This window comes from Triticum aestivum, chromosome 7B (genome assembly GCF_018294505.1).
Source record: "Triticum aestivum cultivar Chinese Spring chromosome 7B, IWGSC CS RefSeq v2.1, whole genome shotgun sequence".
NCBI lineage: Eukaryota > Viridiplantae > Streptophyta > Magnoliopsida > Poales > Poaceae > Triticum > Triticum aestivum.
In genome coordinates, this window is record NC_057813.1 from 167,830,800 (window position 1) to 167,847,899 (window position 17,100).

Genomic DNA, 17,100 nt, shown 5'->3' on the forward strand with positions numbered 1-17,100 from the left:
AAGGGACCAAAAGGATGGCTGCAAGCCAAAACCCATTTCTCCCGCACAACGTCCACGAAACCTGGGCCAACAAAGCGTTGAGGTCTGAATCTACCAAAGTTAACAACAGCACCTTTCGCTTGGTGTGAGCAGTGGACCAACAAAGTGGCACAGCAAGTCTTAAAGTCTTGCTCGCTCCGGTCATTACGAGGGTGAAAGAAATGGGGAATCTCGTTCGGTCGTTCCGCTTTCCCAGTTGGGTCAATTGCCAAGACAAAAGTTCAGCGGACCTTCTGTCCACATTGCAACACTTTCAGGGTCACACTCCACTTTCTGAAGCTTCTGGACACCAACCCTGAATTCCCTGATACACTACCCAAATTGTCACGGAAAATGCTCAAAACAGAAGGAAAAAAAACTGTTTCTATGCCAGTGAGTTCTTTTCTTTTCTTGACATAGGAATTAATCAAAGGGAAAAAACCAATCACGTGTACTCAATTCGCCATGGATCTCACTTTGTCACCATCTGCACGAAGCTTTGTGCCACAGTGTGTACGCACTGTCACCATAACTACAAAAATCCAACGGCGGCCGGCCTTCTCGAAGAACATTTCAGCTAGCAGTATGTACACAACAACAAAAGAGCACCATCAACCTCATCGCGGCTCGACGACGGTGATGGAGACGTCGTTGATGGACTGGGGCGAGAAGGTGGACTCGGTCTTGGTGGAGAAGGGGATCATCGCCGCCGGGAAGGTCCTCAGCCTGGTGAACATGGGCGGCCTGGCCGGCGCGGGGAGGTTCATGTGGTCGCTGATGAGCATGAGCAGGACGCTGGACATGGTCGGGCGGAGCTCCGGGTCGTCCTGCACGCAGAGGAGCCCCACGTGGAAGCACCGCCACGCCTCCTCCTTGGAGTAGGCCCGCCCCAGCGCCGGGTCCATGAACTCGGCCGCCTTCTCCTCAGTCCAGCTCTTCCATGCCTGCACCAACACAGAGCAGCAGCTCAGTGCTCAAACTTACTATAGTAGATAATGGTAGTGAAAATAATACTACTGTACTAGAGTTCTTGAGAGACTGTACGTACGTCTTGGATGAGCGTCTGCTCGTGCTCCTCGAGGTAGAGCGCGCCGTTCCGCTTGCCGCCGAGGATCTCGATCAGCAGGACCCCGAAGCTGAACACGTCGGACTTCACCGAGAACACGCCCTCCATCACGAACTCCGGCGCCATGTACCCGCTGCATTGCATGGGGACCGGAATTCAGGTGAGTAAACATGCATGCAGTACGGCCGGCCAATTACTGGAGCACACACTACACAGTCCTGCGGTCGTGTGGTCGCTTACTAGGTTCCGACGACGCGGCCGGTGTTAACCTCGATGCACTCGTCCTCGAAGATCTTGGCCATGCCGAAGTCGGAGATCTTGGGCCTCATCTTGTTGTCGAGGAGCACGTTGCTGGCCTTGAGGTCCCGGTGGACGACCTTGAGCAGCGAGTCCTCGTGCAGGTAGAGCAGCCCGCGGGCGATGCCCAGGATGATGCTGTGCCGGGTTTTCCAGTCCAGCTGCGCGCTCTTGCTTGCGTCTAATCAACAAAGTGGTATTAGTAACAATTAATTAATCAAAACTCTGAGTGATCAGGGATTGACCAACACAGCAAAGCGTACTCTGCACATCATGTAGAGATCACTAGCAGCAACTAATTAATTAATGATCTCGTTTTCCAGCCGGAAAACTTGGGGCGCAGTTAGTACCATGTGGCGTGCAGGTCGCTCGCAGTGCGCATCAAGCGATAATTATCCGGCCACTTACAGGTTACCATCCATCAGTACGTACGTCGCCAGTCGGTTAATCAATGTAGAGATTGCTCGATTTAATTGCGCGGTCCATGGATCGCCGGGCAGTAGGCACTGCACCGGCTGGCCCCCATTAACCAAACGAGGAACTTAATGGCGCGACGCCGCAGGTTTCAACCACCGCTCCTCCTCGAGCTCGTTTCTTTCCAAGCTACCAACCGAAATGGATTAGACGGATGAAAAGGGGGTAACGTAACGCACCGAAGAGGAAGGCGTCGAGGCTGCGGTTGGGGAGGTACTCGTACACCAGCAGCTTCTCGTCGCGCTCGGCGCACCAGCCCAGCAGCCGCACCAGGTTGCGGTGCTGCAGCTTGGCGATCAGCTCCACCTCGTTCCGGAACTCCGCCGCGCCCTGCCGCGACCGCGCCGACAGCCGCTTCACCGCGATCTCAGACCCGCCGGTCAGCACGCCCTTTGGTTGGTTGGTTCACATACATGCCAATCAAAGCTCGGTTCAATTTCACCGCAGAAATGGCGGGAAAGGTTCTAGCTAAGAGGCCACTCAAGTTGCAGACCAGATGATTCTTGATCAATACTAGTACGTATACTAATCAACTGTTGTAAAATGTAAATTACGTACTCTGTAGACAGGGCCGAAGCCGCCCTCGCCGAGCTTGTTGGCCTTGGAAAAGTTGTCGGTGGCGGCGTGGATGGAGGCGAGGTCCATGAGCGGCAGGTCCGAGCTCGACATCGGCCTCAGGCTCTGGAGCAGCGATCTCCTCACGGCTGAAGAGCGACCAACACAAACAAGATTCGCATTCCTACTTCACTCCCAGTACGTAAAGTACCCAAGAAGAAGCAAAACCGGTTCAGTCAGAGACGGAGGATCACGTACCGTTGCGCTTCCGCCAGCGCCAGCAGTAGATGCAGTAGAAGAGCGTGCAGAAGATGACCACCACCAGCACGGACACCATTATCTTCATCGCCTCCTGGCTCGACCCGCGCCCCGCAGCCGCCTCGCCGTCGCCCGACGGCGCCGGGGACGACGACGCCGGTGCGCCCATGAGCCGGCGGTGCCAAGCGCGCGGCGACGCCATGCGCTGCTCCGGCGGAGGAAGGTCTCTGATGGTGATTGCCTGACGAACCTTGACGTGGTGAAAAGGGAGGAGGAGGTGGAGGAGGAGAAAGACGTGAGAATGGCGGGGACGGGGAGTGGGAGTGAGTGAGACGATGGTGGCTGCGGCCGGCTGAAAGGTTCTACTAGTAGCAGCAGCAGTTGCCAAATGTCCACCTACCGGATCTTTGTTTTTCCTTCTTCCGGCACCGGCAGTCGGCAGAGCGTTCGACGCAGCAACACCGCAGTTATTATCCTGGCTAAAGGCCACGGTTGCAGTGGAAAGTATCATTATCCTCTTCTTTTTGCTTACCTCCACAAGGTAAAAACCGTAGGAGGTTCCGTGAGTTGGCAGTAAATCTTAGGAGGTTCCATGAACTGGTAGTACGATGCAAGTAATGAAGTGGGGTAGAACCAGTCATGTTCACGATAGATTAGTCTACCTGTCCCAATTAAGCCACTGATGAGCTTTCATTAAGTCAGTTAGGTCTTAGTGGGATGTTGAGAGGCAAGTATCCAGCTATTTACTACTCCACCATGCCTTGTTATGAACAGATCACAAATTCCACAGTTATCAAAAATACAAAGAACCACCTCTCAAAATAACATTCTTGAAGGGACATTGCTTCGAATGGTTGGTTATCTCATAATCCTTTTTGAAGTGATTGGTTTTCTCATAATCAATGTCGTAATGGATGCTTTATTTTTAAGAAACACCGCTAAAACGTAGAGGTGTGCGCTCACACACAAACACACCCACGGTGTCTACTGATGAGTGTCTACTGATGACAAAGTCGCCAATAGCGCCTGCTATTGACAAGAACGCCGCCTCCTGCTGGAAAAATAATCCAGTTTTAGAGACACAGAGTGCGTCAAACCGGTCTTTGATCTTGGGATGGGGTTGCCAGCCATAGGTGAGTTGTTTTTAACCATGTCGTGTAAAAACAGAAGCAAATTTGTTTTTACAAAAATATACATACAAATGCTATCAGAACTGGTGAACTATAAGTAAAGTGTATTGTTTCAAAGGGAAAATAAATCCTATTTAGACCCTGGACTGTGGTGTATGGTCTAAAATGAAGCCCTAAAAATGGAACCTTAAACTTTCAACTTGTGCTGTTGTAGTACAAACAAATATGCCTCTATAATCCATAAGTTTTAAGAAAGAAACAAGCAATCTCTACATTCTACATAAAATTTGCAATATTGGTACAAAAAATGTGTGCCTAGAATCGATGAGTTTCAAGAAGAAGAAAAAACAAGGGATTGCTACATTCTACATAGCAGGGGTGTTAGCGTGAACTATTTCAAGCTTGTCAGAAAATAGGCTAGATGAAAACGGTATATTATAAGCGCACATTACATAACAAAGAGAACTAAACAGTACAAAAGCACATGAGATAATGTATCAATCAGTGATTTGAGGCCCGAACCGGAAACATCAACTTTTGTCTTCCAAAAAAAACAAATAGCAAGAATGCTAACACATCATTATAGATAATGTATCCATACCACTGCGAGTGCGGCGTTTCTGCTCCCGGGCTCAGCTGCACCCGCGCAGACGAAAAAATCAAAACAAATACTAGAAAAATTCAAAAAATTCAAAAAGAAAATTGGGTGGTAGATAATTTGATGTGTGAGGTTCGCTGCAAATTTCAACTCATTTGTACATTTAAGAAGCTCTCTGCAAAAAAGAAAAAATCAAGGTTTGTAAAAAAGTTTACTGTTCACACACTGCTTTGATCCAATTTGTCTTTTTTGCTGAGAGCTGCTCAGATATTCAAATGAGTTCAAATTTGAAGCGAACCTCACGCATCAAATTATCTACCACACAAAAAATTGAATTTTTTTAAATCTTTCTAGTATTTGTTTTGATTTTTTTTTAACCGGGAGCAGATGAGCCTGGGCACCGATTTGGATTTTTGTACCACTGCCATCTACTCCAGATTCTAGTCTTATATAACAAAAAAGAAGCACCCTCAGTTTCCCAAGTGCATATATGATAATATGTTCATGGTACTGCAGGTCACATCACTTTAGCTAAACAAAAACATGGTTTCCAAGACGAAAGACGCACAACAATTTTGGGACAGTTATGCATCCTGAAATGAAATAACACAAGATTGAGTAGACGCACATGGATATGAACCTGCTCTTTGTGCTTGATGCAGATAACCTGTATAGCAAAGACTCTTCCAGGTATGACCATTAGAAAAACGCAGAACCATCTCTAGTTAATCAGCGAGTTTCAAGAAACAAAGAAAAAACAATTGTTACATTCTACATAGCAAGGGTGCCACAAAGATAATTGTATCATCAGCGTACTGAAGGATGGATACACCTCTATCAACAAGATAAGGTACCAATCCACCTACTTGACCATTTTCCTTAGCCCTTCCTATCAAAATTGCTAACATCTCCACCACAATGTTAAACAGGATAGGGGACATCGGATCTCCTTGTCTTAGGCCTTTATGTGTCTGGAAGTAATAACCTATGTCATCATTAACTTTAATTCCCACACTACCTTTTTGCGTAAATGATTCAATCTGTCGGCGTCAGGCTTCATCAAAACCTTTCATACGCAATGACTGTTGGAGGAATGGTCATTTGACCTTATCGTACGCTTTCTTAAAATCCACCTTAAAGATTACTCCATCTAATTTTTTGGTATAGATTTCATGGAGCGTTTCATGCAGGACGACCACCCCTTCAAGGATATTTCTGTCCGGCATGAAAGCAGTTTGGGACTGTTGCACCACAGAATGCGCAATCTGTGTGAGCCTATTAGTCCCAACCTTGGTGAAAATTTTGAAACTAACATTGAGGAGGCAGATCGACCTGAATTGCTCAATTCTCACAACATCCGTTTTCTTAGGAAGCAGTGTGATAGTTCCAAAATTCAAGTGAAATAATTGAAGCTGTCTAGAGAACAGATCATGGAACATAGATAGCAAATCCCCCTTAATAATGTGCCAGCACTTTTTATAGAACTCGGCCGGGAATCCATCCGTTCCGGGAGCCTTATTGTTTTTCATCTGTGCAACAGCATCAAACACCTCCTTCTCTGAGAACGGGGCACCGAGAATATCATTTTCGGCAGCCGATAGCTGAGGCACATCCTCAATCCTGGACTCATCGAGGGACACACAATTATCCTCCGGAGGTCCAAATAACTGCTTGTAATACTCGGTAATATATGTTTTTAGGTTATCCTGTCCTAAAATAGTGCCCTCATCTTGTTCAAGCCGAAAGATACGCTTCTTTCTGTGCTTACCATTAGCTATCAAATGAAAGAATTGAGTATTCGCGTCCCCTTGGACCACTTTGCGGACTTTAGCACGCAAATCCCACTTGAATTCTTCTTCGCGGAGCAGTTCTTTCAACCTCTTCTCCGCCTCATTTTTAACCAGAAGCTCAGCTGGCATTAAAACAGTGGATTCGGCCTTTATGTCCAGGGCATGTATAAGAGAAAGAAGTCTATCCTTTTCAATCTTATACACACCACTGAGGTGCTTAGCCCAACCCCGTAAGAAACTTCTCAAATGCCTAATCTTATTCTGCCAACGCTCGATCGCAGTCGTGCCTCCTGCACCTCTATCCCATTCCCTGGCAATCAAGTCCAAGAACCCCTCGCGTTCAAACCAAGACATCTCGAAATAAAAGGTGTTCTTGTTACCCATGTGGTTCGGCTCCCCTGAGTCCACGAACAAGGGTGTGTGATCGGGTATTCCCCTCGAGAGAGCTTGCACCGTAACCAGAGGGAACTTTTGTTCCCACTCCACGCTCACAAGAACTCGATCAAGTTTTTCATAAGTTGGGTTTGGCAGAGCATTAGCCCAGGTAAACTTTCTACCAGAAAGCTCTATCTCCCTCAGATCCAAGCTTTCAATAATGGTATTGAACATAAACGACCATCTGCCGTCAAAGTTATCATTGTTCTTCTCCTCTCTCCTCCTGATGATATTGAAATCACCTCCAACTAAAATTGGAAGCTGTTCTGACCCACAGATTCGAACAAGGTCCGCCAGAAACTCCGGTTTAAGCTCGGGCTGTGCGGCACCATAAACCGCCACCAAAGCCCAGTTAAAACCATCTATCTTAGACCTGACTCGAAACTTCACCGCGAAGTCTCCCATCACTACACTTCGGACTTCAAGCGAATCGCATCTCACACCGAGTAAGATACCACCCAATCTTCCTCGCGGGGGGAGGCAATGCCAATCGAAATCAATACCACCCACAAGAGAAGAAAGAAACTGGGGCGCAAAGTTTTCTCTACCAGTCTCCGATAGAGCAACAAATCTAACTTCTGCTCTAAAGCTGCCTCAGCAAGGAACCTTCTTTTAGCCAAGTCCTTGAGACCTCTGCTATTCCAAAAGATGCCTCTCATATTTCATCATGGAATTTTTTAGTGATTCGAATCCTAGCACTCCTACGAACTGCGGTATCAGGATAGATCTTCCGTTTCCACTTACGTTTTGGTTTACTAGGCTCTGACGCTCGGTCCTCATAACCGGGTGCACTAATACTAGCAGTATCCTTCTCTAGGGGTACATCATCGTCCTCAGACTCATGATTTGGGGGTGCTAGATCCGCACACAGATTATCGAGCACTCTAACCCCTAACGCATCAATCTCATCATCATTCATTGGTTTAACCGCTGCAAGATTATCGAGCATGACTTGGCCAAGGCGAGAAATATGAAGCTTGTGTTATGCCTATTTGAACAATTGACCAGGTTAAAGATTAACTTTCATAAGAGCGAGCTGTTTTGTTTTGGTAGAGCCAAAGACGAACAGGAGGCTTATAGGCAATTGTTTGGGTGCGAGTTGGGAGAGTTAGCCTTCTCTTACCTGGGTATTCCAATCCACCATCGTAGGCTGACAAACAAAGGTAAGCTCATGTCATACGGAGGCCGATTAATCCTCATTAATTCGGTGCTCACGAGTATGCCTATGTTTCTCCTATCGTTCTTTGAGGTCCCAGTTGGTGTTAGGTAGAGACTGGACTTCTATCGATCGCGTTTCTTTTGGCAGGGTGATGAGCTTAAACGAAAATATCGGCTTGCTAAATGGGACATCATCTGTAGACCGAAAGACCAAGGGGGTCTCGGTATTGAGAATCTAGAAGTTAAGAATAGATGCCTTCTTAGCAAGTGGCTGTGGAAGCTCTCAACGGAGAATGATGCCATGTGGGCTCAAATCCTTCGTAGCAAGTACCTCCAGACAAAAACTTTGTCCCAGGTTACAGTCAGGCCGACCGATTCACCTTTCTGGAAAGGTCTGATGAAAGTCAATCAATCTTTGTTTAATAGGATGAAGTTTGTTATTGGAAATGGCTCTAGTACACGTTTCTGGGAGGATACTTGGCTCGACGAGACACCCTTGGCCATCCAATATCCGTCTTTGTACCGTATTGTTCAACGACGTGAGGTGTTCGTCGCATCGGTATTTCAATCTATCCCCCTTAATATTCAGTTCCGATGGACGCTAGCGGGCAATCGTTGGGAAGAATGGCTCCGTCTAGTTAGGAGACTGATGGAGGTCCAGCTTTCTCAACAACCCGATGAATTACGCTGGAAATTGACTAAGTCTGGAGTATTCACTGTTAAATCAATGTATATTGATGTTATTAATTCGAACTCCATTCCTACCTCCAAGCATGTTTGGGATGTCAAAGTTCTTTTGAAAATAAAAGTGTTTATGTGGTTTGTCCATAAACAAGTTATTTTAACCAAGGACAATTTGATAAAGCGTAATTGGACAGGACCTACTAGGTGTAGTTTCTGTGATCGGGGTGAGACAATCAAACACCTCTTTTTTGATTGCCCGTTGGCCAAAGTACTTTGGCAGACGGTCCACATCGCTTTTAATATCAATCCACCGAATTCTGTTAACGCGTTATTTGGGACATGGCTTAATCGGATTGAGCCTGACTTAGTGAGACACATTCGGGTTGGAGTTTGTGCTTTGCTGTGGACTATCTGGACTTGCAGAAATGATTTGGTTTTTAACAGAATATCATGTATCCATTTTTTGCAGGTTTTATTCCGAACTACGACACTGATCCGTTCGTGGTCACTACTCACCCTGACGGAGGCCAGGGAGCATTTGGTTACTGGGTCTTTCCGCTGGGAGATGGTAACTCGGGATATCTTCAACCGGTTTGGATGGCGGTCATGTAATAGGATAGGCATGTAGTTTACCTATCTAGTTTTAGCCAGCCGGTTGTGGCGTCTATTCATGGCTAGTGGGTGTTTCTAGCCCTTTTTGGCTCTGTGTGAGCTTGCTTTGCTTTTTTATTACTTTTGGAGACCTTGGAACCATGTTGGCACTGCTTTATTTGGTTAATAAGATGGCCGTATGCATCACTCTGATGCAGAAGCCGGGGAATCCCCTTTTCGAAAAAAACATAGCAAGGGTGTTATCTTGAACTGTTTCAAGCTTGATGCAAAATAAGCTAGAAGAAAGAATTAAATAAGCAGACAGTACATACAAAGAGAACTAAACGGTGCAAAAGTACTTCAGATAAAATAGTTGTGGTCTCCTTGTTTGGGCATCACCAAAGGAGAGAGAATGATTGAATGAGAAGGAACGAGACTGAGGCAATGAAGGTGTGGACTCGGTTCAGATTCAGAGCCCGAACCTGAAAGATCAATTTTTGTCTTCCAAAAGAACAAAATAGCGAGAATGCTAACACATAATTGAATCAAGCTAGATTATAATCTGATATAACAAAAAAGAAGCACAAATAATTTCTCAAAGTGCATATATGACAAAAACATGGTCTTTGAGCTGAAGGGTGCACAACAAGTTTAGGACAATTATACATCCTGGACCGATAACACAATATTGAGTAGATATACTATAAATAGATAGATATGGACTGAACCCACTGCTCTTTGTGCTGGATGCTGGTAAAGCTACGGGATAACATGCACAACAAAGACTCTTTCAGCAGGTGTAACCACTAGAAAATCGAAGAAACAACTCGTTGATCAGTGCAGATTCTACTTACACTTACGTGTGCTCCCCTCCACACTTCACTCCTCGGCTCCTAGTCCTACGTCTGTGTTGAAACACATGATTTTCCCACTGTTCCAGAAAAGGCGCTGGCAGCAGGTTGCGACGTGGAGGACAAGGCTGTACGGCCTAGGCATGGGTCCATCGAGAAAGGAATTATTTACCCAAAACCACTATACTTGAGGCCAGGGTAATAACTTAATATCAGATTTGAACCAGATCATAAAAAACCACCAACTATGTGGCTAGTGCGTAACGCAGAGCACTGACGCTCGCATTTGTCCGCGAAAACAGCGAAACCGACAGATGGGGCCCGCCTGTCGGGCTGGCGTGGCGAAGACCAAAAAGTTTGACCGACTGATGTGACAAATAATACACGGGGCCCACCTGTCAATGAGTAAACAGTCATCTTCTTCACATCTCAGTTTGTATTGGGCGTTTCATCAAACAGCTTCTAGCCGGCCATCCGGGAGCTCTTTCTTGCAGGCATGACGATGAGTTTGACGGGGCCGGAGCACGGGGCGGAGTGCGGTCACCAGGGAAGGCCGCTCGGACGTGAAGCCAGCGGCTTGTCGGGCTTCAAGCTGCCGGCGAGGACGGCTCAGCGGTCGGCTGGACATGCCCTCCAGCACAGGCGCGACAAGGGGCTCCGTGCTCACCGCCGTAGCGTCACCAGCCGCCGTGCGCAGCAGTCCAGCGTGTCGTAGCGTCGCCAGCCGCCGCACACAAGCTTCATGCACCGCCCCGGCAGTGCGCGCTACGCCGTGGACCACGAGCTGACGAACACCTCTGACGATGCAAGGTCGCTCGCGCCCAGAGCGAGCTCGCCATGGAGATGCTTGCCTGCAGGTGGTCGTCGCCCATCCGCCGCAGCGACCTTGCTGCAGTCACCGCCTTGCCACTGGCCACCGGCGTGCGCACGCACGCCCGAGCTCCGGGAGGTGGTGTCGGGGGCTCATGGGGAGTGGCAGCAGCTTGTCTGCCTCATGGCGTGCCGGGGGGAGCTAGGTGAGCGCCGGAACCAGCGAGCCGCCGCGCACACGCCAGGTCCCACCTGCGTGCATGCCACGGCTAGCGGCGGCTGCAGGCATGCGTGTGTGTCCGTGGCCAGGGCAGCCCCATGTACGCGCAGGGGCTCGACTGCACGCCGACCGGAGCGACGGCGGCCTCCTCACGGCGCGCCCAACACCACGACGGTGCTCACCCCGTGCCTCTAGTCGCGGGACTCCGTCCGCCCACAAGTTGTTCGATGTAATGTCCACAAGAAAGAGATGTGAAGAAGCGGAAGAAATAAAAAAGAAAAAGTAAAAAAAATAGTTGAGTCATTGACATGTGGGACCTTTATCCAACTCACCATATTGTCCACGTAAGCACGCCACGTCATCCCGATAGGCGGGCCCCACCTGTCGGTTTTGCTGTTTTCACAGCCAAATCCGAGCGTCAGTGCTCCGCGTTACGCATTAGGCACAATTTTGGTGGTTTTTTGTAACTTGGTTCAAATTTGGTATTAAGTTGTTACCCTAGCCTCAAGTGTGGTGGTTTTGGGTAAATAACTCTCGAGAAAGTGTCCGTCAAACCCCTGTGACCAGGTACCGCTGCCAAGATCGTATAGCGGTAGAGTTCCCCTGCCTGCAAGACCACCACCTATTTCATTGAAAATGGTGATGGAGTTCCCCTGGACGGATGGCAGGCTCTTGGAGTTAACAACCATGTTCCGTCCGCCGATGAAGATGGCTTGATCACCGATGCTTGTCAGTTGCATGGTGGTGACTCCCTTTAGAAGGTCAGCAACCCAGAAAAGCACAATCCTTGAGTGTCTATTGTCATAGCCAACCAAAAGCAGCTCGGAGTTGCACTCTGCCAGTTGAGGCATCCTCAACAGTTCCACTGGACATTGGGTGACCATTTGCGGTGGTATCACTGACCATGAGGAGGGGTTGGAATCTTCTGGAGGATCGATGCGCAGGATGCGCGATGGTTCGAGACCCCACCCTCCATCCACCACATAGAGGCTGCCACCGAATGGCAATGCCGAGTACAAGTGCTTCATTTTCCAGCTCGTAGGAGTCCACTGCCGGTTACCGGTGGATGCATACACCACACGATCAAGGCTAGTCAATGCGAGCATCATGCTGACAGTGCCAACCAGATTGACGGAGACAGACGCGCGGACAAACCGGGTGTGTTGAATCTTGTTAAAGTCACTGATGAAGCACCCTAACTTGGCCAGCTGAAGGAGGATGGAGGAAAGAGGCGGGAACAAAATGACGTCGCCGGTAAAGGGGTGGAGGAGGCGGACGGCAGTGGTCATGTTGTGCCGCAGGAGATGGAGGCCGTCAGGGCAGTCAAGCACAGAGTGGTTTCTAACAGGATGAGGGATGGCTCGAGGGTCAGGCAGAGCTCAAGCGTTATATAACCAAGTACTACAAGTGTCTGTTTGGGGCTCTAGAGGAAGGGAACTTCACTCTAGATGAGACCCGAACAGATGACATTCCACAAGTCACAGAAGAAGAGAATGATATCATGAAGGCACCTTTCTCTGAAGAGGAGGTGCGAGCTGCGGTGTTCCAAATGGAACATAACAAAGCTCCAGGCCCTGATGGTTTCTCCACGGAGTTCTATCAGAATCTGGGATGTCATCAAGACTGACCTAATGGAGTTGTTCAATTTTTTTCATGCCGGCCAACTAGACCTATCTAGGCTTAATTTTGGCGAGATTGTTTTGTTGCCAAAGACTAAGGAGGCTGAACATATTCAACAGTTCAGACCAATCTGCCTCCTTAATGTTAGCTTCAAAATCTTCACCAAAGTTGCGACTAATAGGCTCAACGCAGTCGTCGATCATGTTGTTCAGCCATCCCAAACGGCTTTCATGCAAGGACGAAATATACTCGATGGATTAGTAATCCTTCATGAGACCGTCCATGAGATGCACCGGAAGAACATGAGTGGAGTAGTATTTAAAATTTATTTTGAAAAGGCATACGACAAAGTCAAATGGTCATTTCCCCAACAGACCCTAAGAATGAAAGGTTTCTCAGATAAATGGCGTGACTGGGTCCAAAATTTCATTGCTGGAGGTAGTGTGGCTATAAAAGTCAATGATGATGTAGGTCATTAATTACTTCCAGACGAAAAAGGGATTACGACAGGGTGACCCAGTGTCTCCAATGTTATTTAACATTGTCGCTGACATGTTGGCTACTTTGATCAAACGCGACAAACAAGATGGTCAAATTGCAGGAGTAGTGCCACATCTTGTGGATGGTGGACTCTCTGTCTTGTAATATGCCCATGATACAATTCTTTTTATGGAACATGAGCTAGATAAGGCTAAAAATATGAAACTATTGCTTTCAGCTTTTGAGCAAATGTCAGGTCTGAAAATTAACTTCCATAAAAGTGAATTGTTCTGTTTCGGAGAATCCTAGGAGGCGGTTGCACAATATGCCGACCTCGGTTGTGCACAATGCCAATTCCCGATTAAATATTTGGGAATTCCGATTCATTATCGGCTTCTCACTAATGCGGAGTGGAAACATGTTGAAGAGCGATTGGAGGGAAACGGTTGAGCAGTTGGAAAGGCAAGTTGCTCTCCTTTGAAGGGCGACTAGTTTTGATCAATTTTGTTCTCACAAACATGGTTCTCTACATGCTCTCATTTTCCCAAATTCCGAAAGGGGTTATGCAAAGACTGGATTACTTCAGATCCAGATTCTTTTGGCAAGGAGATAGTGAAAATAAAAAGTATAGGCTAACCAAATGGAGTGTGGTTTGTCGACCAAAAGACCAGGGAGGTTTAGGTGTTCAGGACCTCCAGGTTAAGAATGATGCCTTGCTCAGTAAATGGTTGTTCAAGCTACTTACTGAGGATGGTGTTTGGCAAACCCTGTTGTGCAATAAGTATCTAGCCAAAAAAGCGTTGTCCCAGGCATATTGGAAACCTGGTGACTCACATTTTTTGGTCTGGTCTGATGGCGGTAAAGAAACATCTATTCCACTTTGGATCATTTGCGATAAAGGACGGCCTCGAGATACATTTCTGGGAGGACGGGTGGCTAGGAAACACCACTCTTCAAGAATAGTATCCGGCCTTGTACCGAATTGTGCGTGATAAGAATGATACTCTTGCGCACGTGCTCAGCTCCTACCCGTCGAATGTATCATTTAGGAGGGATTTGATTGGTCTCCGCCTTGCGTCATGGCAACATCTTCTATCCCGTTTGGATTCGGTTAACTTGACACAAGGGAGGGATGTGTTTCGCTGGAACCTCACTACATCTGGATCCTACATAGTTGACTCTATGTACCGTGCACTCTCGCACTTAGAGGTTCCATTAAATAATAATAAACTAATATGGAAATCAAAGATGCCACTAAAAAAATAAGATTTTCATGTGGTATCTTTGGAGAGGAGTTGTGTTAACAAAAGACAACCTCGCTCGACGCAACTGGTAAGAAAGTAAGTGTAGCTTTTGTACTCATGACGAGACAATTAAACACCTCTTCTTTCAGTGCAAGTTCGCGCGTTCTATATGGTCAGTCATCCAAATAGCGTACAATTTGTATCCACCAACAAGTGCTCCAATATATATGGTCACTGGCTTGATGGAATACCAAATACTTTTAGTACGCTAATACGGGTGGGAGCGTCCGTCTTATTATGGTCACTTTGGCTATGTAAAAACGATTGTGTTTTTAATGGCAAAACCTCTTCTTCTATGCAGGTTATTTACCCTCGCTGTTCAAGGTTGTGTATATGCGGATGGAGCGGGTGGCCAGGGAGGTTTTTACCCAACATGGGTGACAACATAATCTCTGGATCGGTCCGGCTCCTCCGTCGACATTGGCATAGTTTTGGACTCATATGGCTTTACTGTTGCCAACTTGTCGCTTTTTTATATATACTTTGCTAGACTCTTTGTTAAGGATATGTGCATCTTAGCTATGCAGAGGCTGGGTGTCGCTCATTATGCTTTGTATCCACTTGATGCTATATTATGAGTTAATAAAAACGCTCTTTATAAAAAAACAGAGTGGTTTTTGAAACAAGGGAGTCTGACACGAACGAAGGTACCGGTAGAGAGGTTGAAGAAGCGGACGTAACCAAGTAGTCCAGGGTGGCCCGGGTACAACCCGCCACCCTCTGGGAACATCATCCACTGACGTGACTGGAAGCACGGGTCGACCACGCCTCGACCGCGTGGGCAAGGAGTCATGACACGCCATCGTAAGCACACTGCACGAAACCGAATGTAGTCCAGCAGGTCGCTGGCAAGTACCCAACTGGCAATCAGCTCGAGCAGGTCTATGTGCAGTGACGCCCAGGTGGATTGGGCAGGATCAGCGAGGCGTCTGGATAGGCGACGGATGTTGCCGCCTTGGTGCAGAGAAGCGCCTAGCTCCACCTGATGCGTGGCCATTCTAGCTTTCACATTCCTCATTTCCTACAAAGAAAAGAAGCCTGTGAGTTGAGTGGGTTAGTTAGCATCTCTGATAAAGCAGTGTAGTTTGATACCCGAATAGAAGACTGCAAAATGTTTAGGCAAGCAACAGGATCACCCTGAGGGCTTCTCGTGACACCTAAGCGATTGATTACATTGTACTTCCTCTGTTTTAAAATTTACATTATTAGACTCATTATGAAATGTACTTTGATAAAGTAGATTTTTATTTGATATCATAGATTTTTACAGATTTTTCTGTAGACTTAATCAAACTTAAAAAAGTTTGACTTGGGAAAATCCTAGAAAGTAAATTATTTTGGAACGGATGGAGTACTTACATAGTTACAACAGAACTTTTTTTTCCAACGGAACTTGTAGGGATGCATCTTGGCTTATGTGTTGACGGGCTACACAATTTCACTTTTTTTTTGTGAAACTATCCCTCACAAGATTCACCACACCTATACTAGCTCTTCGTTAACACAGGTTGAACGATGTTGGACCATTCTGGTTTTCCTTTACTAATCGCTCGATCCTCTAGACTGGTAACTGATTTCATGTTGCAGATTCGCTCCCCATTTCCAAAACTGTTGGATGCCTAAATCTCTACCTAATATTAAAAGGAGGATTATTTCTCCACAAAATTTCGTTTATGGTGGGACCCACAAGATTTTTCGTCCTGTCCCTGTTCATTTCTAGCAAAAAGTACTACGCATAGAGCCGGCCCATCAGCAGATGAAAAAGTAAGAAGAAAGTATCGTTTTCCCCCTCAAATCCTGTCTGATGGACCGATTTCCCCCCAAAGTCTAAAACCGGATCAATCAGCCCCTAAACTCTCCAAAACCGGATCAATTCTCCCCCATGGTGGTTTTGCACCAGATTTAGGTGGTTTTGACTAGCCGCCGGTGACACCTCCGCCGCCTGACGAGCTTGCCTCCTCCGAGGTAATCCACCTGCACCTCCCCCCTCCCCCTCTTTATGCTCGGGCGCGAGCTCGGTGAGTGGCCGCCGATCGAGACTGCCGACATATGAGCTCGGTTGGTCAGGTCTGATTTGGTTCCGATGTCTGAGAATTTTTTGGTCGAATTGGGCAGGGCACATGTCCGCTCTCCGTCTGTGCAAGGGAGCCGTCCAGTCGCCGCCGGGGCACCGGTGCTGGTCGGGGTGCTCGAGGTCGAGGAACCTTGTCGCCGCCGCTGCTGCCGCGTCCTCCTGCGCTCCAAGAGGGGTCGCCACCGCCGCGTGCTGCCGGAACAAGCATCAGGGGAGCTTCCGCATGCGGATCGGCGCGATTCCTGGGACGCGACATGCGGATCGGCGAGGAGCAGAAATCCGAAGCGACGGCGAGGCGACTTGACTTGCCGCCCATGGAGGAGCCCCGCGGCGTCACGTGAGACTGCCTGTTGTCGGGGTTGGCATCGCAGGTAGGCCGCACGCCTCTGCACCGAGCTCACCATGGCCGGCACGGTCCTCACTCGCCATGGTCCGGACCGCGCCGCTCATTCATCTACGTGGACGCGTCCGCCCAGGACCACGGGGGGAAGTCGCCGTCAAGGACCATCGGGGATGGGGAGTGAGGCAACGAGCTCCTCTCCCGTGGGACACGCGTCATGGAGCTGCTGCTGACTCTTGCCGGCAGGGCCCCGCGTGTGTCGTGCTCGTGGCCGGCACTTGCCTTCGTCGTACTCATGGCGCCCATGCTGCTATTGCTGTTGCTCGTGGGGAGGAACGAGGAGCATG

General features: G+C 48.0%; 2 protein-coding genes across 2 annotated transcripts; both read right to left on the minus strand.

Moving 5' to 3' along the window:
- Nucleotides 1–384: 384 nt before the first annotated feature.
- Nucleotides 385–3,012, minus strand: LOC123157813 (cysteine-rich receptor-like protein kinase 10). Its single transcript, XM_044576007.1, has 6 exons — nucleotides 2,669–3,012; nucleotides 2,414–2,559; nucleotides 2,035–2,245; nucleotides 1,325–1,562; nucleotides 1,067–1,217; nucleotides 385–962 (listed from the first exon to the last, which is right to left on the minus strand). The coding sequence occupies exons 1-6, from the start codon at nucleotides 2,868–2,870 to the stop codon at nucleotides 636–638; spliced, it is 1,275 nt and encodes a 424-aa protein (XP_044431942.1). The 5' UTR covers nucleotides 2,871–3,012; the 3' UTR covers nucleotides 385–635.
- A 6,921-nt stretch (nucleotides 3,013–9,933) lies between these two features.
- LOC123157807 (uncharacterized) lies at nucleotides 9,934–15,357 on the minus strand. Its single transcript, XM_044576003.1, has 3 exons — nucleotides 14,961–15,357; nucleotides 11,479–12,280; nucleotides 9,934–10,066 (listed from the first exon to the last, which is right to left on the minus strand). The coding sequence occupies exons 1-3, from the start codon at nucleotides 15,355–15,357 to the stop codon at nucleotides 9,934–9,936; spliced, it is 1,332 nt and encodes a 443-aa protein (XP_044431938.1).
- Between the last annotated feature and the right edge of the window lie 1,743 nt (nucleotides 15,358–17,100).